Raw genomic sequence first — 23,209 nt, 5'->3', positions numbered from 1 at the left:
GTGGTTGACCACTGCATCACAATGGGTGGTTGGGGTGCCGGTCCCTGTGCGGCGCCCGATGATTCCCCGCGGCGGCCCCAAGGGTGATGATCTCCAGCATCTCCTCCTCTTCATCACCCACGCCTATCAGACAATCGGAGTACTCACTGGCATTCCATCCACTCCACACCATCGTCACTGGAGACGTGGTTGACCACTGCATCACAATGGGTGGTTAGGGTGCCGGTCCCTGTGCGGCGCCCGATGATTCCACGCGGCGGCCCCAAGGGTGATGATCTCCAGCATCTCCTCCTCTTCATCACCCACGTCTATCAGACAATCGGAGTACTCACTGGCATTCCATCCACTCCACACCATCGTCACTGGAGACTCGCTGCCACACTCCTCACTCCTCGTGCGCAGCAAGGAAAATGGAGTCGATCGCTTTCCGGTGACATGCTTCCCGCGCGTCTGGCTCCGCCTCTTCCTAAGTCAAACGTTTGATGTGACCGCCGAGTCACTCATCACTGCTGGCGGCTTTGCCTTTGGCTGCGCCTCCTTTCATTGCCATCTTCCACCCGCCTCACACTCCTGGCTGAATCCTGGCTGCTGGGCACATCCTTCTTCAGGCCGACATTCGTAGGTGGTGGAAACATTTTCGCACTCTCGGGCGCCGTTCACGCTCACAATAGGTGTTTTTTCTCCATCGCTTCACTGCTTCCGTAGTCATTTTGGAGTCCATGCTTCTGGCCGCCATCTTGGGCCGCATGTTATCCAACACTCTTCCATCTGTGCTATGGGTCGGCTCTTCCCCGCTTTCTTCATGCGAGGAGCTCGCATCCTGTCGACTATGCCAAATGTAAGGTGCCCGAACAAGGTAGTTGTGGGCAAGCTCTCCCCGTTCCAGTGTGCTGCTGTGTATGTGGTGCTTCCCACTTACGTCTGGCCCACCGGCCTCCTCTGACTCCAGGAATTCCTCTTCTGGAACCAGGGCAGCAATCAATCCAGGGGACAGGGAATTCATAAAAACAATCAACTTTTTACTGGGTAACTGGCAGTCTTTACAAACAGGTATAAAGGATAAGGACCAACGGGTTGTCATCTTTCCCACAGTTACATCACACAACTTCAGCCCTGGTTCTCGGTACAGGTAGAGCATCCCTCTTGCTAACTCCCCTAGCCCTAGGGATTCTTCTCCGCAACTAGCAGCATATTCGGATTCCATCTCAATCCACCGCTCTGTACCCCACGTACTCTGCTGTGTACCCCACGTACTCTGCTCTGTACCCCACGTACCCCGCTCTGTACCTCACGTACCCCGCTCTGTACCTCACGTACCCCGCTCTGTACCTCACGTACTCTGCTCTGTACCCTACGTACCCCGCTCTGTACCTCACATACTCGCTCTGTACCTCACATACTCGCTCTGTACCTCACGTACCCCGCTCTGTACCTCACGTACTCTGCTCTGTACCCCACGTACTCTGCTCTGTACCCCACGTACTCGGCTCTGTACCTCACGTACCCCGCTCTGTTCCTCACATACTCGCTCTGTACCTCCCAACTCGCTCTGTACCTCCCAACTCGCTCTGTACCTCCCAACTCGCTCTGTACCTCACATACTCGCTCTGTACCTCACATACTCGCTCTGTACCTCACATACCCCGCTCTGTATCTCACGTACTCGGCACTGTATCTCACGTACTCTGCACTGTACCTCACATACTCGCTCTGTACCTAACATACTCGCTCTGTACCTAACATACTCCCTCTGTACCTCACGTACTCTGCTCTGGACCTCACGTACTCTGCTCTGTACCTCACCTACTCAGCTCTGTATCTCACGTACTCGGTCGGCTCTGTACCTCACATACTCGCTCTGTACCTCATATACTCGCTCTGTACCTCACCTACTCGCTCTGTACCTCACCTACTCAGCTCTGTACCTCACCTACTCAGCTCTGTATCTCACGTACTCGGTCGGCACTGTACCTCACATACTCGCTCTGTACCTCACGTACTCTGCTCTGTACCTCACATACTCCGCTCTGTACCTCACACACTCAGCGCTTTACCTCACATCCATACAGTTGTGATCCAGCAGCCAGAATACTAAAGAGTGGGATATTCCAAAATACCGAAAAGTAATATTCTCCTATAAACTAAAATGACTGTTTTCGTACATTTTTATACTCAGAGATACTGACTTATACTGCCTTACAAGATTCAGCATGTGTGACGTCAGCATTCTCACTGCAGTCCTCCCGCACCCCCCTGTCTGGTGCTGAATGGTAGGGTCCATTGAAATGCCTGCGCTGCGCTCGGTGCGGGGCTCACACACACTGAGCGGTCGCTGGCGGAGGGAGGGAGGCGCTGCCGCCAGTCACTGCAGTGCTCACCTGCAAATGGTTCTAAAAATCCCTCTCCGGAGATCTGTCAGCCTGAGCCCGGAACATCAGCCCTCTGTGCCCCCAGCAGACATGACCGGACCCACTGCGCTAAAGATGGAAGCAAATATCTTAGTTCTTGGTGCAGACGGAGTCGGAAAATCAGGTGAGGTACCAGTGATGAGCAACCTGTGGTGGGACTACAACTCCAAGCATGCCGTCAGGGAGTTCTACAGATGGAGAAGTTCAGGTCTATACAGGGCTCATAGGATGTGTGATTACATAGTTCTGTGCAGAAATCTGCTGCTTTACCCCTGATAGGCGCCCTCCTCCATTACCATGTAGTTTATATGGCATCAGGTTCTTTATTATCCATCATTTTGTAAACAGTGAAAAGTTACTTTCCTGTTATTTCTACATAAGTGATTAATATTAGAGGTGATCACATAGATGCAATGGGGCCCTGGTGGTTTATACTCTATGGACCCTTTTATTTCTGCCCCTGATTCTAAGGCCAGGTATCCATATATATCTGGACATACGTATTTTTCCGTGTGTCAGTGAAATGCCGCAGGGAAGCAGATGTGTGAACGGATGTCCTAGTTTACTATGGGATCTCTCATACTTATCTGATGCATTCGTTTATTGCACCAGATTCTGAAAAGAGCCGGAACAAAAAATGCTATATTTTGGGTTATTTCATCCGGCTCACTAATTTTCCATAAAAAATTTATGAAAATACTAGATGAGAACTGATGTCGTTTTGACAAAAGTTGTCATCAGTTGTGGCTAAAAAGAAACAAAAAAAAACATTTGGATGGCACTAACATTTGGAAACCTGGCCTAAGTTGTCCTAAAATAACACCTATTTTTAATCAAACATGTAAGAGTGGTTGATAAACCCTAATGGCTGACAAAGCAGTAATTATTTTGCAAAACTGAGAAATGTGAGTCAAGCTAAACAATTGTTGCATATTATATGACTATTCCCATATTTTAAATGATGGCATATTATTTAGGGTACGGTTGGTTGATATCCAAATTCTGGGACCACTCTGATCCTGTGGATAAAAGGGACACCCCGTTAAGAAGGTTGTTTTTTTCTGAACAGTGCTGTCCCAGCCACCTACTGTAGCGGTCAAGCTCCATTTAGGTGGGGCGAAATTGGTGCTGCATCCCCTTTTATTCTTAGGATGGGTAGACTTCAGATTCTATCATTATGCCATCACTATAAGATGTGAATATTTCTTAACTGCATAGTGTTTTTTGGACCTGCAACGTGATGTACGAACAGTGAATACAATGGTAGCTAATTTTATCTCATTGTGAATATATTATATGACTCATTAGATTGCCCGATCCATGTCTTGATTACAGGGTAAAACAGTGATTATTCTTTACTAAGGATGGATTGTCTCATTCTGGGCTCGGTAACACCAACATATACATCAGACTAGTGCTATCCAATTTTTTTTATTTATTTATTTTTTTATCAGATAGCACTCAGACCAGTGTTAGTCAATGGGGCAGTGCTGATGCACGATTTTTTTCACTGACCGAATCTGTCAGTGAAAAAAATCACAGCATGCTGCAATTTCACTGTGAAATCTGATGCCACTCACCCTTTCAAGTCTGTAGGTGCGTGGAAAACATTGCACTGCACTCGGATGACATCTGAGTGCAGTCCAATTTCCATGGACTCAAAGAATGGAGAAATTTGTTCTGCATCTTCTCGCAGTTTGCACCGATTCTCTCATGCGATAGACGCCGATCACACTATGCTGACACTTGGATCAAACTCTGATCAGACTGTCATTAGCATAATCCACCTAATGAGAGAATCTACGGTCGTCTGACCGTAGCCTCTGGCTCGCTCCAGGAGTTTGCTGCATGGCAAAAACAAAAATAATGCCTGTACAGTAATTAAATAATATCCTTTACATGTGTTTTACCTAGTAGTCATAAGCCCCTTTGAAAAAAAATAATGCATCAGTTTATGGTAAAATACATGGACTCTGTGCAATATACCACTGATGGCACAAACAGAACCAGGGTTACTAGTCACATTGTATAGCAGGACAGGATGTCAGTGTTGGTTCCTGCTAATTGTAACATCAGATATTGTTTCTTTAACAGCACTGACAGTCCGATTTCTCACCAGACGTTTCATTGGAGAATATGGTGATCTTGGTAAATGTTTACTTTATATTTTATGTGACGTATCTAATATTTCCATATTGAATCAAATTTGTTCACTAGTCTTGCCAACTTGTGATAGGCCAGTCTGCATTACTTGCCATGCTTGTGCTTATCTTTTGATTAATGAAGTGAATATGTTGTAAATTAACTTTCCATGAGATGTCAGATTGGCAGACCCCTCTATCTGGTAGATGGATTTGCTGATCTTATATAATGTAATGCAATAAGGTAATAAAGAAAGCTGCAAATCCAAGTCCATTTTAAAACCCCTAAAGGTCCATGATGAAAAGGTCAAGGTTTTAATATGATGATTTTAGGCAGAATGTGAAACCCATGTATTGCCTGAGGGGACTGCATTTTAGTGGTGAGCAATCCGGTTAAAGGGCAAGTGCTAAAGGAAGTTTTAAGACCTATAATAAAACATTCATCTTAATGTAAAATATATAGCAATAATATCTTTTATATACTTTGCCCTAGACTGATTGCATTCTGTCATATTTCCCCTGTACCCAGGCCTGTTTCAGGAACATCTACAGATACATAACCATACAGCATATATGTGTGTCTACTACAGTGTGCATGTACAGTATAGCAGTTTCCAGTGTAAAATACACTATGCATAGTATAGTAAAGAACCATTGTAGATACTGTTGTGGGCCATATATTCCAATTTCCATAATCCTACTGCCTGGGAAACATCACTAATGTCATATTACTGCAAAGTGCATTGTACTTGTCATCCTCCTGTTTGATCCTAACGTCATAATAAACCTATTTTTAGATGGTGCCATTCATGTAAAATAAAGAAGCTGCCTAATTAACTTAGAAACTGTAGGATAACATAATTTGTCTGAGGCTTTCTGTACAATCCTACATATAGATGTAATGAAATGAAGGCGCAGTATTAAGGTGACCAGAAGCAGATGTGGATATTGATGTATTCAAGTCCTGAACACGCAAACTGGTTTTCCTGCACTCCACTGCGCCAGTCCTCCAGTATTAATCCTGTTCTGACTGTGCCTGTGATTTCATTGTAGAATCTATATACAGCCACAATGTTTTGGTGGATGGAAAGGAAGTCGTCTTTAATATTTGGGATTTTCCATATTCCAAGGTGAGTTACTTGTATTTCTCCTAGCCATTACCTCTCTATGTAGTTTTCCAGAAAACATTACCATTTATTTGTATAAGGCCTCATTCACATATCCGTGTTTAAACAAGTACATGAAAAAAAGGTACCAGTGTCATCCGTCAGGGCCGGCTCCAGGTTTTTCTGGGCCCCGGGCGAAAGAGTCTCAGTGGGCCCCTTTAACACATACCATGATTCATGATGCACAGATACCGCAGAGATATATATAGTACAATGCAAAGATTTCACTTCTTACATTACATGAGTGGTATCTATTGTAAATTCCACAATAGCTCAGAAACCGGTGAATCGCTCCATACGGAATACTGGCCCCCATATAAGGCTCCATACGGAATACTGGCCCCCATATAAGGCCCCATACGGAATACTGGCCCCCATATAAGGCTCCATGCGGAATACTGGCCCCCATATAAGGCTCCATACGGAATACTGGCCCCCATATAAGGCTCCATACGGAATACTGGCCCCCATATAAGGCTCCATACGGAATACTGGCCCCCATATAAGGCTCCATACGGAATACTGGCCCCCATATAAGGCTCCATACGGAATACTGGCCCCCATATAAGGCTCCATACGGAATACTGGCCCCCATATAAGGCTCCATACGGAATACTGGCCCCCATATAAGGCTCCATACGGAATACTGGCCCCCATATAAGGCTCCATACGGAATACTGGCCCCCATATAAGGCTCCATACGGAATACTGGCCCCCATATAAGGCTCCATACGGAATACTGGCCCCCATATAAGGCTCCATACGGAATAGTGGCCCCCATATAAGGCTCCATACGGAATAGTGGCCCCCATATAAGGCTCCATACGGAATACTGGCCCCCATATAAGGCTCCATACGGAATACTGGCCCCCATATAAGGCTCCATACGGAATACTGGCCCCCATATAAGGCTCCATACGGAATACTGGCCCCCATATAAGGCTCCATACGGAATACTGGCCCCCATATAAGGCTCCATACAGGATACTGGTCCCCTTATAAAGCTCCATACAGGATACTGGCCCCCATATAACGCTCCATACAGGATAATGGTCTCCCTATAACGCTCCATACAGGATACCGGTCCCCCTATAATGCTGCATGCAGGCTGTTACCCCCCACATAATGCCCCATACAGGCTGTCCCCCCCTTATAATGCTCCATGCAGGCTGTTACCCCCCACATAATGCCCCATACAGGCTGTTACCCCCCACATAATGCCCCATACAGCCCCCCCCCCTTTTAATGCTCCATGCAGGCTGTTACCCCCCACATAATGCACTATGCAGGCTGTTACCCCCCACATAATGCACTATGCAGGCTGTTACCCCCCACATAATGCACTATGCAGGCTGTTACCCCCCACATAATGCACTATGCAGGCTGTTACCCCCCACATAATGCACTATGCAGGCTGTTACCCCCCACATAATGCACTATGCAGGCTGTTACCCCCCACATAATGCACTATGCAGGCTGTTACCCCCCACATAATGCACTATGCAGGCTGTTACCCCCCACATAATGCACTATGCAGGCTGTTACCCCCCACATAATGCACTATGCAGGCTGTTACCCCCCACATAATGCACTATGCAGGCTGTTACCCCCCCACATAATGCACTATGCAGGCTGTTCCCCACCTTATAATGCCCCATGGAGGATGCCCCCCCCCCACTTCTCTTTATACTGCCCCATGCCTCCATACATTTAAAAAAAAAAAAAAATCAAATACTCACCTCCCTTCTCCTCACCTGCTGCCCGCTGCTCGGGTCCGAACTCCAGCGTTGTCTGCGTCTTCCCGCTCAGCTATCCCTGTGATGGCTCAGCGGAGGGCGCGGTGTAAAGACGTCACCGCGCCCTCTGACCTGAGACGTCACAGGGAGCGCAGAGCAGGAAGACAGCTGATCTGCGGAGGCATGGGGAGAGGTAAGTATCCAGCTGCCGGGGCCCTGAGCAAGCGGCGGAGAAGGGCGGGCGCTGACACCGTTCTCCTCCGCCCATAGCCCAGCGGGGTGCGCGACCGCCAGTGGGCCCCTCTGCCTGCTCAGGGCCCCGGCATTTGCCCGGGTGCGCCGGGTGCTGACGCCGGCCCTGTCATCCGTGTTGTACATCAGTGTTTGGTCTGTGTGTCTGTTTTTACCATCAGTGTGTCATCAGTGTATTTCACGGATAAATATATAAATAAATAAATTGCAAAGCTTCTCCTATATTTTGCAATGTTAAAAACAGACGGCCCATGGACTGTACACTGATTCTGTATGTGTTTTTCACAGATCCATAGACTTGTATTGGCCATTGTCCTCCGTGCTGTCTGTAAAAGCGGACATGTGAACAGCACCATAGATTATAATGGGTATATGTTGTATCTGTGAAAAAAGAAACGAATACAACACGTACATGCAACATGGACATCTTAACCGGTTCAGGACCGCCCACTGTACATAAACGTCGGCGCTGCCTGGGCTCTGTGCAGCGCCGACGTTTAAAAACGGTGGGTGGTCCCGCAGCGCTCAGGACCCCCAGGGTCCTGCTAGCGCTGCGGTACCGGTTCAGAGCGATAGCTCTGACATGTGGCATCATGGGGACCTGATGGGATCAGGTCCCCATGATGTTAACCTGTTCCTATCTTCTAGATGCCGCGATCCATAGCGATCGCGGCATTTAAAAGATAGGGACAGCCGGTGGTCGGCGATCGGGACCCGTCACATACCTGTCAGCGGCGGGGATCCCGGTGCTGTGACCTCTGACATCATCGAGACCTGATTGGCTCAGGTCTCGATTATGTCAGCGTCACACCAGCCAATCAGAGAGATCACCAGGGAAGTTTGTTTTAGCAACAAACTTTCCCGGGCGATCTGCCTGATAAATGCAGTTTCTCCTCCGATCTCAGTGAGAGAGCAGAGGAGAAACAGTGTGACAAGAGCTGTCAGCCTTGCCACTGTGAAAGTAAAAAAAATAAAAAATAAAAAAGAAAGTAAGAGTTAGGGTTAGTGAGTCTGTCAGATCAGTCAGTCCTGTCAGATCAGTCCAGTCAGATCTGTCAGATCAGTCAGTCCTGTCAGATCAGTCCTGTCAGTCCTGTCAGTCCTGTCAGTCCTGTCAGTCCTGTCAGTCCTGTCAGTCAGTCAGTCAGTCAGTCAGTCCTGTCAGATCAGTCAGTCAGTCCTGTCAGATCAGTCAGTCAGTCAGTCCTGTCAGATCAGTCAGTCAGTCAGTCCTGTCAGATCAGTCAGTCAGTCAGTCCTGTCAGATCAGTCAGTCAGTCCTGTCAGTCAGTCAGTCCTGTCAGATCAGTCAGTCCTGTCAGATCAGTCAGTCCTGTCAGATCAGTCAGTCAGTCCTGTCAGATCAGTCAGTCCGTCCTGTCAGATCAGTCAGTCCGTCCTGTCAGATCAGTCAGTCCTGTCAGTCCTGTCAGTCCTGTCAGTCCTGTCAGATCTGTCAGTCCTGTCAGTCCTGTCAGATCTGTCAGTCCTGTCAGTCCTGTCAGTCCTGTCAGTCCTGTCAGTCCTGTCAGTCCTGTCAGTCCTGTCAGTCCTGTCAGTCCTGTCAGATCTGTCAGATCTGTCAGTCTGGTCAGATCTGTCAGATCAGTCAGTCAGTCCTTTCAGATCAGTCAGTCAGTCCTGTCAGATCTGTCAGTCAGTCAGTCCTGTCAGTCCTGTCAGATCTGTCAGCTCTGTCAGCTCTGTCAGCTCTGTCAGCTCTGTCAGTCCTGTCAGTCCTGTCAGTCCTGTCAGTCCTGTCAGTCCTGTCAGTCCTGTCAGTCCTGTCAGTCCTGTCAGTCCTGTCAGTCCTGTCAGTCCTGTCAGTCCTGTCAGATCTGTCAGATCTGTCAGTCCTGTCAGTCCTGTCAGATCTGTCAGTCCTGTCAGTCCTGTCAGATCTGTCAGTCAGTCCTGTCAGTCAGTCAGTCCTGTCAGATCTGTCAGATCTGTCAGTCCTGTCAGTCCTGTCAGTCCTGTCAGTCCTGTCAGTCCTGTCAGTCCTGTCAGTCCTGTCAGATCTGTCAGTCCTGTCAGATCTGTCAGATCTGTCAGTCAGTCAGTCCGGTCAGTCCAGTCCGGTCCCGTCCTTTCAGTCTGGTCCGTTCAGTCCAGTCAAAAAATATAAAAATAAAATGGCCCGTCAGACTTATACCGCAGAGGAGGCGTATGCCCTGCTGTGTTCTGATAGTGATGACAGTGCAATCTCAGATGGAGATATGGATTTTGAGGGCTTTAGTAGCGGCGACACTGAGAGCCCAGAAATGAGCAGTGATTCTGTTCCATCCTCAAGCCCAAGGACCAGTACAGCAATAGGGGCAAATAGCGCTACTGGAGAAACGTCTCCAAATCAGGGAACACTGCCCAGTACAAGCGCTGTCCCTGCTACTAGTGAATTGGCGCACGCCAGTGTACAAGGGGCGTTGCCACATGATCTAGCATTTCCCAGATGGGAGGCTTCAGATTCGGCTGCTCCATTCAGCCCTGATTTCAACGCCATTCCTGGTATAAATGTGGAGGTGGAAGATTTTGGACCAATTCATTTTTTTAATTTGTTTTTTACAGACAGCTTGCTAGAGCATATTGTCGTGCAAACAAATTTATACGCGTCCCAATTCATAAGCCAGAATCCCCGATCTTACTATGCTAGGGCAAATTTATGGACACCAACTAATGTCCCGGAAATAAAAAAATTTTTAGGACTTACATTTGCCATGGGGCTTGTTAAAAAACCGAGCATTCGATCCTACTGGTCCAACCACCCTGTTCAAGCCACCCCTATGTTTTCAGTCATTCTGCCTAGGACCCGTTATGAAATGCTCATGCGGTTTTGGCATTTTAACGACAATAGTCAATGCCTGCCCAGAAATGCCCCAGAACATGACAGGTTATATAAAATTAGACCCATCATTGAAAATTTGTCAGAAAAATTCTTAAGCCTCTACACCCCAACACAAAATATTTCTATAGACGAGTCCCTTGTAAAATTCAAAGGAAGACTGCACCTCAAGCAATTTATCCCATCTAAAAGGGCAAGGTTTGGAATAAAGCTCTATAAAATGTGCGAAAGTTCAACCGGATACACATCCGCTTTTCGCATATATGAGGGGAAAGATAGCCAACTAAACCCACCAGGATGCCCTACTTATCTGGGGACATCTGGAAAAATTGTTTGGGAGCTGATAAGTCCATTTTTTCAAAAAGGCTACAATCTATATGTGGACAATTATTACACCAGCATACCCCTATTTCAAAGTCTGGTTGAACACAACATCGGGGCTTGTGGGACCATCCGTAAAAACCGTCAGGGGTTTCCACAACCATTGGTCAACCAAAAGTTTCAAAAGGGGCAGTCAGGGGCTGTACGCAACGGAGAGCTGCTTGCCCTGAAATATAGGGATAAGAGGGATATTTTTGTCCTCAGCTCGATCCACACAGATGCCACAAGGGCCACTGTAGAACTAGGATCCACCACTCCGAAGCAAAAACCTGTGTCAGTCATTGACTACAACAAACACATGGGAGGTGTGGACCTTGCAGACCAGGTTCTACAGCCATACCAGGTATCAAGAAAGTCCTATACCTGGTATAAAAAGTTGGTTATTTATTTGTTTCAGGTGGCCACATACAATTCTTTTGTGTTGTACAAAAAAGCAGGAAATTCAGATCCTTTTCTTGATTATCAAGAAAAGGTAATTGAAAATCTTGTCTTTCAAAGTGTTAGCCCCGCTCATCCATTAGAATCTGAGGATGTGAAAAGACTCACTGAGCGACATTTTATTGCACTTATTCCAGCAACGGAAATAAGAAGGAACCCCCAGAAAAGATGTCGTGTATGTACTAAGAGAGGAATGAGGCGTGATACCCGCTACTATTGCCCACAATGCCCATCATTGCCAGCCTTATGCGTCACTGACTGCTTTAAAATCTTCCACACAGAACCACGTTTTTAAACTGTAAAAATGTATCCCAATTTGTCATTCAAACATTTGGTTCATTTAGTGAATGACACATTCGAGTAGAGCTCACTTAATTTCCAGGGGGGGTTCTCCGGAATCTAAACCTTCCATTGCGTGCTTGTTTCTGGAAATCATCCATTGAGTTAAAATGGTCACTAAACCCATAGATGAATTCCCAGAGGGGTTTCATTTCCAAAATGGGGTCACTTCAGGGGGGATTCTTTAGCTCTGGTACTCTGAAAAGTGCCAGAACAGCATAATCCCCCCTGAAGTGACCCCATTATAGAAATGACACCTCTGTGGGAATTCATCTATGGGTTTAGTGACCATTTACCTATCTACTTATTTTCCCACCACTAGATTAATTTATACAGAGGAGTAGATTGTAAAATTCGGTCACCTCTGTATAGGCACCTCAGGGGCTCTCCAAATGCAACATGGCGTCCGCTATCCATTCCAGTCAAATTTCCATTCCAAAAGTCAAATGGCGATCCTTACCTTCCAAGCCATGCCGTGCGCCCAAACAGTGGCTTTGCACCACATATGGGGTATCAGCGTGCTCAGGAGAAATTGCACAACACATTTTGGGGTCCATTTTTTCTGGCTGCCCTTGTGAAAATTAAAAATTTGAGGCTAAAGTAGCAGTTTTGTGTTAAAAATGTGTTTTTTTTATTTTCACACTTCAACATTATAAAATTCTGTGAAGCCCCTGGGGGTTCAAGGTGCTCACCACACATCTAGATAAGTTCCTTGAGGGGTCTAGTTTCCAAAATGGGGTCACTTGTTGGGGGTTTCCTCTGTTTAGGCACCTCAGGGGCTCTCCAAATGCAACATGGCGTCCGCTATCCATTCCAGTCAAATTTCCATTCCAAAAGTCAAATGGCGCTCCTTACCTTCCAAGCCATGCCGTGCGCCCAAACAGTGGCTTTGCACCACATATGGGGTATCAGCGTGCTCAGGAGAAATTGCACAACACATTTTGGGGTCCATTTTTTCTGGCTGCCCTTGTGAAAATTAAAAATTTGAGGCTAAAGTAGCAGTTTTGTGAAAAAAAGTTAAATGTTCATTGTTTTCTTCCACATTCCAAAAATTCCTGTGAAGCACCTGAAGGGTTAATAAACTTCTTGAATGTGGTTTTGAGCACCTTGAGGGGTGCAGTTTTTAGAATGGTATCACTTTTGGGTATTTTCTGTCATAAAGGCTCCTCAAAGTCACTTCAAATAAGATGTGGTCCCTAAAAAAAATGTTTTTGTAAATTTTGTTGTAAAAATGAGAAATCGCTGGTCAACTTTTAACCCTTATAGCTTCCTAACAAAAAAAAATTTTGGTTCCAAAATTGTGCTGATGTGAAGTAGACATGTGGGCAATGTTATTTATTAACTATTTTGTGTGACATATCTCTCTGATTAAAGGGCATGAAAATTCAAAGTTTGAAAATTGCAAAATTTTCAAAATTTTCACCAAATTTCCGATTTTTTCACAATCAAACGCAAGTGATATCAAAGAAATTTTACCACTATCATGAAGTACAATATGTCACAAAAAAAACAATCTCAGAATCAGGGGGATCCGTTGAAGCGTTCCAGAGTAATTACCTCATAAAGTGACAGTGGTCAGAATTGAAAAAATTGGCCCGGTCACGAAGGCAAAAACAGGCTCTGGCGCGAAGTGGTTAATGAGGCCTAAGGTGTGATGAGGTATCAATATTTTTTTTTATAAGCAAACACTGATCTGCCTTTAACATTAAAACCGCTGGCAGGTGAAGTAAGGGCTCATTCACACGTCTGTATTTTGCATCAGTGTCAAAACTAGGAGTGGGCCTTACAGAGAAAAACAATAATTGAAAGATTGACGCCTGTTGTGTGTTTTGGAGATATTCCTGGTTTTGTCATAAAAATACAGATGAGAAATACTGATGTATAAATAAAGCCTAAATAACACTGATTATATCAGTACAATGGTAGCTCTTAGGACTAGTTCACGCTACAGAATACTGGCCGTAATTTCTTACCTGTATTCAGGCTACAGCAGTCACAGCTTGACCAAAATTAACATCTTCATAGGCTTGTTTGAGTTTGTCCTTGACTTGCAGCCATATTATGAACTTGAAAATATGGCTGCTATACTGTGAATTTGCCTTTAGGGCATAGAATATATATTAAGAGCAAGTAAACAATCGGTTCTACAAGTTGATGTGTTGGAAAAATGTGCCTGTGTTAGGATTTGGGTGCTGAGTGACCAGGACCAAATTGTGATGGCTGCACGACTGGATCAAGGTATCTACCAAGTACTTGTGGGGTCTTCAGCGGCTCTAGATATCAAGAAAAGGACATCCAGTGAACCGGCAATGGGGTCATAGATACTAGGGGTTTTTCATGCATGTAGCGATGGACGAGGTCAGTCTGTCTGGTCCGATCCCATAGAAGGACTATTGGAGCACAAATTTGTGAAAATGTTAATGTTTGCTAAATATAAATGGGTCAGAGCACACAGGGCATTAAAGCTTGATGTGTAGGGGGCTTCTTAGTTCAGACCACTTAAAAAACCCATGTTGACCTCCGTCCACTGCCAAGCATCAGAATATCATTTTTATAGGAAGAGATGGCACCAGTATGGGAAGAAGACAAATTGGTGGAGGAAGAGTGACGCTCTGCTGGGAAACCTAGAGTCATGGCATTTATGTGGATATCTCTTTGACATACGTATTCCACATATCTAAACATTGTACAAACCAAGTACATCACTTCATAGAAGTGGAATCTTTTAGCAGTATTGTTTATCCAGCCACGCTGCAAAAATTGTTGCGCAACGGTTGAAGAAAAAAAAAAAAAGTTCAAAAGTGTTGCCTCCAAATTTCCCAGATCTTAACTCCATCAATCAACTGTGAGATGTGCTAGAAAAACAAATCCAAGACATGAGTTTTCACCTGGCAACTTAGAAAGTTAGCCTGGCAATCTAAAGGTTCTTCTACTAATGTCCCAGTGCTGCATGTCTCTTGATAAGCTGGTTTTGTGGCTCTAGATGGCCCTACACAATATTCGGTAGATGGTTTTAATGTTATAGCTAATCAAGGTCCTAGCACTATTTAGTAAATCAAGAAATTATAGCACTATTTACTAAAAGCGAAGTAAAAGTTCATTTGTATACTGTTGCAATCAAATTATTCAAACCCCATTGCAAATTAGCATCCATCAAACGGAGCGAGGTAAATTTAAAACATAACCTTTAATCCATATATTAAAATGATTGCAGACGCACTTAGTCCTCAAGTAGTAAATTATCAAAATTTGCAAACTTTCTGCTGTTTGCAATAAGCCAATTTAAACAAGAATAATTTAAATAGTTCAACACAACCAATATAACAAGTGGGTTCTACAAAAAAATACTACTTTTTTTGATCCTGCAGTCTCCAAATTATTCACCCCCTTCATGACAAGCGTCTTTAGTACTTGGTAGAGCACCTTTGGCTGTTATGACCTGATGTAAGTGTGATGCATAGTGAGACAACAGCTTATAGCAGCTTTCCTGAGGAATTCTTGCCCTTTTCTGATAGACAATGGCCTCCATTTCATTAATATTCTTTATGTATATTGTTATTATTGGAACTGGCCACTTTGAAAACAGGAGTGTTCCTATAATAGCGCTGCAGAGCTCATCTCCTCCATTGTGTTATCCCTTCTGGATTGCATGGAATTTCAGAATTTTGTTTTATTCACCTCCCTAAAATCCTCAGAATACAGGCATTGTTTATGGCTGATGTGCTCACAGGCATTGCATTGCTCGGGTACAGACTGCCATAAACAGTCTGTATTCTGCTGACCCTACAAGTAGGGAAGAGGCTAAAATTTTGACATTCTTTGCAGTGCCATAATTAGAGTCCAATGGGCCCCAGTGCAAAATTTGGATCTGGCCCCCCCCCCTACATGTTGGTCAGATGTATGGGCCCGTGTAGCGTTCTAGATCCTATAAAGACTTGCGTGTTCGCCCCCCATGTAGTGATCTCCCGTGTCCTAGCTCCTTCTTGTAATAACCTCCCCTATCCTGTGCCCCATCCTGGTATATTGTCCCTTTCTATTCTTCTCCAGCACATTTTAAAAAGAAACAAACGATTCTATTCGCCTTTCTCCGCTCCCACGCCGCGAGGGGTCTCTGCGCCACAATACATTTCAACTGAATGTGCGTCCGAGGATGCACATCCAGGTGGAACTGGCGTCGGCGGGCCCCCCTCCTTCATGGGCCTGGTCTCGGTGACACCCTCTGACCACGATAGTTACTCCCTTGATTCCTTGTACATTGACACCTCATGCCAGGTAATGGCATAAATTATGAGAATTCTTGCAACACTGCATGGTTGTCATCTTTTATAGCTTAGTGGTGGAAATATGCAGGGTTTGTATTGGGTATTGTCCTGCTTGTAACGGGAATGGTGACCGACACATTCAGCCTGTAGAGGAATAAAATGGTAAAAGAAATTGTTACATGGCACGGGCACAATGTCTTTTTAATAAGTTACTCTTTTAAACCTTTAATATGTAACTAAAAGTAGCCGAGAAAATACCAGTGACTTTCCATAACCCGCTGTCCAGATCCTCAATAACAATATTGATTGGTTGAAGATCTGAAAAGACAGAACCGGCATCTGAAGAGCATAACAAGTATAGCTCTGAACCTCCTGTACCAGCGTATGATCATGTGTAGAATGTCAAGTGAGATAAGGAGAATTACTACCACCTGCTGGGGTACTCACAACTTGCTTGTTTATGACATTTCACAAACTGGTTTCACATATTTTCCAGTTTGATCAATGATTGAGGAATGTACCAGGTTATGTTCTCCGAATTAAGAGTGGAATGTACCTAAAACGTCACTTTTATTAGTGTGTTCTTTTAAAATAAACAACAAAATTAAAATCCCACCTGGCAAATTTTGCTCTGTAGTAAAGTCAGTAAATTTGTTCAGCCATAATGTGAACCACTAGATATTATTCAAATAATTCCCCAGGCATAATACTAATTCGGGCCTCTTTGCCATCTCATATCTATGGGGGATTTGAGTCTTTTCAATTAGCTGTTGAACGAATGATCGACTTTGCCATACAAAGGAACTATTGGCTTGGCCAAACGCTCATGTGTGTTCAAAGGGGAGAGCGAAAAAAAGCCGCTACCAGGCAACTCTGAATAACAAATGTGTTGGGCGTTAAAATTCACACTGCCCAACACTTGTTTCCTTCACCATCATCTATCTAGAGAGTTGGGAAGCCCCCATGCACATTTTACACTTAGCCAATTTTAATCTATTGTGTAGGTAGGCCTTCAATGTCCCACTCATCTGGAATTAAATGAGCATTAGTGTAGATGCAATAGCAAACAATTTTTAGAAATATTCAGACCGATTCATCAATGTTTTTACGCCAGGAAACTTGTGCAAAAGCTTTGAAAAGTCACGATTTTTTTGCTCAATGGGGAGTTGCGTGAAAGTTTTGCAACTTTTGCCCTTTTTTCGCCAGTTTGACTCGTCTCCACCAAAATGGGCAGTGCTTGGATGGCACAGGGCATGGCCACACCCGCCGGTCAGATTCATTACAAAATCCTGATACTTTGTGCTCCAGAAATTCTACTCCAGTCATTGACTGGAGTAGCATTTCCAGCACATCACACTGAGGCATACTCCAATTACAAGAGGCACTGAATTCATTAAGTGCCGTGCTCCTCTTAATGATTGCGGCACCTTCTATTTTAGCAAGATTGGTGTAGCGTGATTGTGCACTATGCCAGTCTTGGTTAATCTCCTGCATTGAGTATTTATCCTGAAAGGATGGCCCAAATCAGCTTCCTTGAAATGTAAAAACCTGATTTGCTCGGTTTCCTCAATAAGACTTCAGTTAGTTATTACAGCTGATATTAAAAAAAATAGTAATGCATGCCTGGGGTGTAGCCGAAAACGTTACTACTGGTCTCTATTGCTGTCCTATATTTCCTCACAATCTACATGCCTACCGTCCTGACATTAAATTGTAAAATATCTAATAGTAGTGTAGCAGGCTACCATTTGGGCATAAATATACAATTACCATTTGGGTTAGGCTCAACTCATCATAAGATTTGGCTTTTATTTTAATGGATTTCCTGAGACCAACAAAATTAGACAAAGGGCTTGTTCACATGGTTTTTTTTCAGGATTTTTTTCAAGGGTAAAAAATGCTGTACTTTACAGTACCAGCAAAGTGAATGACATTTCTAAAATCTCATGCAATTGCAGCTTATTTTTTCCTTTCAGATATGAACCATCAAAGCGTTTTTCAGATTTGCAGTATGTGAACTCTTACAGCGTTTTTGTAGTCAAAGGAATGGGGGAAAAAAACGCATAAAAAAAACACGCTCATTTTCTACGTTTATCCTGCCAATACTCTGGTGCAAAAAAATCTGCTGCAAATATTCAACGTGTTCCCTAAAAGCAGTAGATGACACTGCTGCTCTGTTTCCTCCTGGTCTTTGTTTACTTTCCTGTGGCATTCATGTGCCATCCCCATATAAGTGCCTCAGTCAGTCACTGGCCTCACTGGACTCTGCTGTCTTCCTTGGCATTATGTTGAGGTCCGTAATAAGCTGAAGTGGTCAACACAGACCAGCAGGGAACACTAAGGCGTCATGGGATTCATCTGGTAATTAATGGCTCTTTTGTTATTTTATGCCATTTAGCCTAGTTTTTGTCGACCCCCCCCAAAAAACCCTTTTAATGAATCTGAAATCTGACTTGCATTGAGTGCTCACAAGATACATGTTGTATTAAGTTTATCCAGCCTCAATTTTTTTTGGGGGGGGGGGGGGAAATCCATTTTACCTCCTTCTGGGATAAATTTTTAATATAGGAATAAAGGAGGTAATATAATGGAATATGGAGTTAATTGCACAGGCTTGCAGTAGAGTAGAACCCCTTCAGAGAGCTGCTAGAAAGGGTGGTCCTGAACAAGAACCAATCACACCCATTGATTTTTATTCAAAATGATATACTCAGTGGTTGCCCTGTTAATATTAGGTGACCAGCATTGAGATTATTAATTGGCGGACCTGCCACATGAACATGGGTTGCCGATTTACTTGATTATTGGATGTTTGTTGATAGGTTTCCGATCCTTAATTCCAAACTCTGGATATCTGCTCAGTGAAAGTAATTAGGTCTCTGGTCTTTACTAATGATGGCATTTACTTATTTCCCCACAGGAGCCTACGGAAGAAAGCTGTGCTGAGGAGGAGAAACGTATTCAATGGGCAGATGGTTTTGTCCTTGTCTACAGCATTTGTGATAGAGCAAGTTTTAACGTAATAAACCAGACAATCGAGCTCATCAAAGCTTCCAAAGACTGCTTAGGCCCAGAGAAACTGCCAATAGTCATTGTGGGCAACAAACGTGATCTCCATCATCTACGAACAGTGTCTAGTGAAGAAGGAAGGCTCTTGGCTCTATCCATGGACTGTGACTTCTATGAGGTTTCAGCGGCAGAGGCCTATCATGGTGTCCTGATGGTATTTCATGGACTAGTAGACAAAATCAAGGAATCCAAGTTGGTTACAAAGAAGGGGACAGGAATACGAGGCATTGTAAAGAGTATGTCAGCAGTGTTTGCCAGGAGAAGAACGGACTCTCTGTAATTCCTCAGATAAGCTGCCAACACTTGGAGAACTTGAACCCACTTCATTTTTGTCTTTGCTGTGGAGTTTTTTGCCTCGCAGACTACAGTTTATCTAGAACTGCCGTTCTGTGATGTTTATCATTGCTTTTTTTCATTTGGTTAAATGGTTTACTTGACAGCTTCTAAAGTTGTCACTGAAATGTGGAACAATCTGTGGAGATGTTAGAAATAACCACAGATTGCTGCAAAGCAGTGGAAACATCAGTCTGATGAGATTTACCACAAATTAGGAGGATCAAAAGAGTCCTCATCTTTCATCTGCGTAAGATCTTCTATCAGGCCTGTTGGCGCTTGCTGCTGCCTGCGCTGTTTTGTTTTCAGTCATGTATCTTGGCTCCATTTTTCCGTAGATTTCCATACACAGTGAAGGGTCCATGAATATAATAAGCGAGTGGCTCCTGTTTGGTACAGTGATGCACATATTCCCATTTGTGCCTTATTTCTGAGCTCTGTGTGTTCTCGGCGATGTCCCTTGTATGCACGGAGAGGAATGCTCCTTTATGAGGGTAAAGGAATGTGTGCTGCAGACATTCCATGCTGTGACAATACAGAGGCACCTCATGGCTAATTGCAGAAATCACAATAAACAGACGTCTCTCTACTTTGCGGTTAAATCATAAAGTGAACTAGTTCATTCCCCAGACTGGGAATAAAAAGCTTATGGACACAAGTTTATTTGTAAATTGGCAGGATCACCAGTCTTATGTGCAAGTGGCGTTTTAGGCCAGTTATACACTTGACTGTTAGATTCAGTAATGATCAAACTTCATATTTAAGGGAAATAATTTTGTTAGTAACCTTTTGGCCCAATCCACCTTTCATTTACTTCTGTGGTCAGGAGCCATGGAACATAAGGGGGGAAAAAAGGTCCCTTTGGCCCATATTAGAAGACCTGTACTATTAAAGACCTGTGATAATTGGGAAGGGGGGGAGGCTGTTGAATATTTTGCCCCACTAGCTTCAAGTAACAACATTATTTGTGGCACGAGGTATTGTGTGGAGTGGGCCACTTCCTTACACAGCAGCCATTCGTTTTTATTAAAGCGAACACTATGCTGCAATGACCAGGATCGGTTGAAACTCACAGGCCTTTCAACCCCTTTATATACCATGGTAAATGAATACCATGAGATCTAGGCAGTTAGACAAAGGGAGGCAACTACCTACCTTATAATCATATCTAACCCCCGCGCTCCGATAGCATGATCTAACGGGTGCCTCCAAACAGCTGGAAGCCTAAGGAAAGCCCTGTGTCTGCCATCTTTTTGCTAATTTTAGATCTGAAGGTTTCTCTGAAGGGCAATAATACAGAGGTATTATACAAGTGACTTACATGTGATACAAAAAAAAAATAAGTTCATAAGTGCAGAAAATACTTTCCAATTGATGCCAATTATGTTTAGTATTTTTTTTAGATAATAGTGTTTTCCATAATGATCCAAACCATTAAAATTGCTATTAGTTTATTTATTTTGTACAGTGAAGCCCTTAAAAAGATCCCCTTTAATAGGTTGTGATCACTATGCATGTAGTACAGTCTGAATTGTATTTCTGTATTTAATAGTATGTCTTCCTTTGTCCATTAATGTGTCTACCATTCCTGGTAAAAGCACCATTGATTGCAAATTCCAGGGGTCTATTCATGGTAAAGGTCTGTTCACATGCTTTGAGGTATATGTTGGGAGTTTTCCCCCCAAAAGTACACCTCCCATAGAAGGGAAAAAATGTCATAATGTATAAGAAAGCTAATCAGGCTTAACTTTCTTATAACATTTAAGAAAAAAAAAATATTTTGATGCATACCGGCCTAGAGAATCCCAATTACAAGCAGTGAATTTTAATGTGTACCTTTGATTCATATAGATCCGTTTTTAACTCCCCTGGAACAAGTGACTTTGTCTGTGTTACAATGTTTGACAATCTGTCATGTTTTGCTTTATAAATGTATCCAAGAGTTTCTGTAAGTGTAGTATATAGTATGTACATATATAATTTGTATAGAGCTGTGTCTTTTTATTGTATATGAACCTTCATATGTGTAAACTGGTCAAAGACATGTATATGTACATAGCAAAGAAAATATTTAAAACAGTGTGCATAATATATTCAATATACAAATAAAACACTCTTAACATATGTAAGTATGAATGTCATTTTCATGTGTCTCGTAATATCATTTTTTAGAGGATATGACTCTTAGGAGCTTACCTGTGGCTCCAGCAGATGGTCACAGACAGACGGTCCTTTATTGGCTGCAGCACCGAATGGCTAGGGATGGTCCTCAGACACGGAGCCAGTGTCATGTTGTAGTAGCCTTCACTGGTCATGGTGGGCTTGGATCAATGTCATTGACTGGACCAGGTGGAATCACTGTGCGAGAGAAGCAGGGCTAGAAATGTCAGCTCATGTGGATTTAACATACAGGAAATACAGAGCTGGGCTGGATTAAAGGGGTTCACTGGGAATAAAAAAAGTAATTATGAATCATAGACTATAAGCTTGCTAGCAGGGCCCTCACTCCTTTTAATATCTGAGTTATGCTTATTTGGTAATGTATTTTTGTCTGAACAAGCGCCCCCCCCTCCCCCAAATTGTAAAGTGCTGTGGAATATGTTGGCGCTATAAAAATTATTTATTATTATTCTGAATAAATACCTTTCAATTAGCAAATCACACTTGTTATGTCTAGGGAGGTAATTATTATATAATTAATATGTCCACCTTCTTGTTACACTGATAGAAACCTGTTCCTAAATTTTGATGGGACAGGTGCCTGTGAGCATGTGTAGCTGAAAGCTCCGTTGCTGTGTTCTGCAGATGACTTACTGTAAGGGTATGTGGTATATGTGCCCACGATGCAGAAATGAAGCAGAAAATTTCTGCAGCATTTCTGCATATTCTTGGTAGTGAAAAACGCTTGCGGATTTTGCACACGTTTTTGCAGCGTTTTTACATGCGGATTTGACTTGCGTTTTTCAAATTCATTGGGACCTCAAATCCGCATGCAGAAACGCACAAATAATGGACATGCTGCGGATGGACATGCTGCATGGGCACAGAACATGCAGATTTTCATTGGGGATCATGGAGCACGGATTACCAAGCGTTTTGCAAGCATTTACGCTGCGGAAAGTCCGCAGCAAAAATGCTTGAAAAACGCATAGTGGGCACACAGCCTAAGGCTATCTGCAGAACACAGCAGCAGCTCGGCATTCGGAAAGTTGGGGTCGACAGCAGTGTGAACAGCCTCTTCTTAATTCATCATCCCTGTCTCCATTATTAGATTAGATAAAAATAGTGGACAGCAGTGTGAGCAGCCTCTTCTTACCTTTGCCCCCCTGATACAGGGCTGCCAACTTGAGTTTTTATTTTTTTCTGGACAGTTTATCCATAAATCACAGACAGACTATTTTTTTGCAAGCACATAGGAAAACCATAAGTCATTATGATTTATAAGTGATACATGTATACAACCAATAATTCTGATGTGAAGACATCAGCTGATTTCACTGTAAATGTAAAATTATGATAATTAGAGTCCATATAATCTGTATAAGTTTCTTCAGCCTCAAAAAAAAAAAAAAAAAAAATATCAGATGCCTTAATTTTTTTTACGGACAAGGCAAAAAAGTGACCAATTTTCATGGACTGTCCTGGGCTTTCTGGACGGTTGGCAAACCTGCCCTGATATTTCCATTATTCGATAAGGAAGAAAGACAGGGTGGACAGCAGTGTGAGTGGCCTCTTATTTCAGCGCTCCGTATGTCTATAGTGTTAAATCAGACAGACAAAGTGGACGGCGGTGTAAGCAACTTCGTCTTCTCTCAGCACCCCTGGTATCTCCAGTATTCGTTCAG

General features: G+C 43.7%; 1 protein-coding gene across 1 annotated transcript; it reads left to right on the top strand.

Annotated features, from left to right (window-relative positions):
* Positions 1-2,259: 2,259 nt before the first annotated feature.
* Positions 2,260-21,465, top strand: LOC141166508 (ras-related and estrogen-regulated growth inhibitor-like protein). The gene is made up of 4 exons (XM_073653250.1): positions 2,260-2,532; positions 4,503-4,556; positions 5,603-5,679; positions 18,883-21,465. Exons 1-4 carry the CDS (start codon positions 2,268-2,270, stop codon positions 19,309-19,311), a joined length of 825 nt encoding a protein of 274 aa, XP_073509351.1. The 5' UTR covers positions 2,260-2,267; the 3' UTR covers positions 19,312-21,465.
* The last annotated feature ends 1,744 nt before the right edge of the window (positions 21,466-23,209 follow it).

This window comes from Phyllobates terribilis, unplaced genomic scaffold (genome assembly GCF_046119375.1).
Source record: "Phyllobates terribilis strain yellow unplaced genomic scaffold, ASM4611937v1 Scaffold_11__3_contigs__length_659146591, whole genome shotgun sequence".
NCBI classification, from domain to species: Eukaryota; Metazoa; Chordata; class Amphibia; order Anura; family Dendrobatidae; genus Phyllobates; species Phyllobates terribilis.
The sequence above is the reverse complement of the archived record's forward strand: the minus strand, read 5'-3'. Positions and strand labels throughout refer to the sequence as shown.

What these genes read in the sequence shown, in the direction of transcription:
- LOC141166508 (XM_073653250.1), top strand. Translation starts at nt 2,268, where the DNA reads ATGGTAGGGTCCATTGAAATGCCTGCGCTGCGCTCGGTGCGGGGCTCA. An exon ending in AGACGGAGTCGGAAAATCAG is followed by an intron (nt 2,533 to 4,502) that starts GTGAGGTACCAG and finishes TTTCTTTAACAG; the next exon opens with CACTGACAGTCCGATTTCTC. An exon ending in GGGATTTTCCATATTCCAAG is followed by an intron (nt 5,680 to 18,882) that starts GTGAGTTACTTG and finishes ATTTCCCCACAG; the next exon opens with GAGCCTACGGAAGAAAGCTG.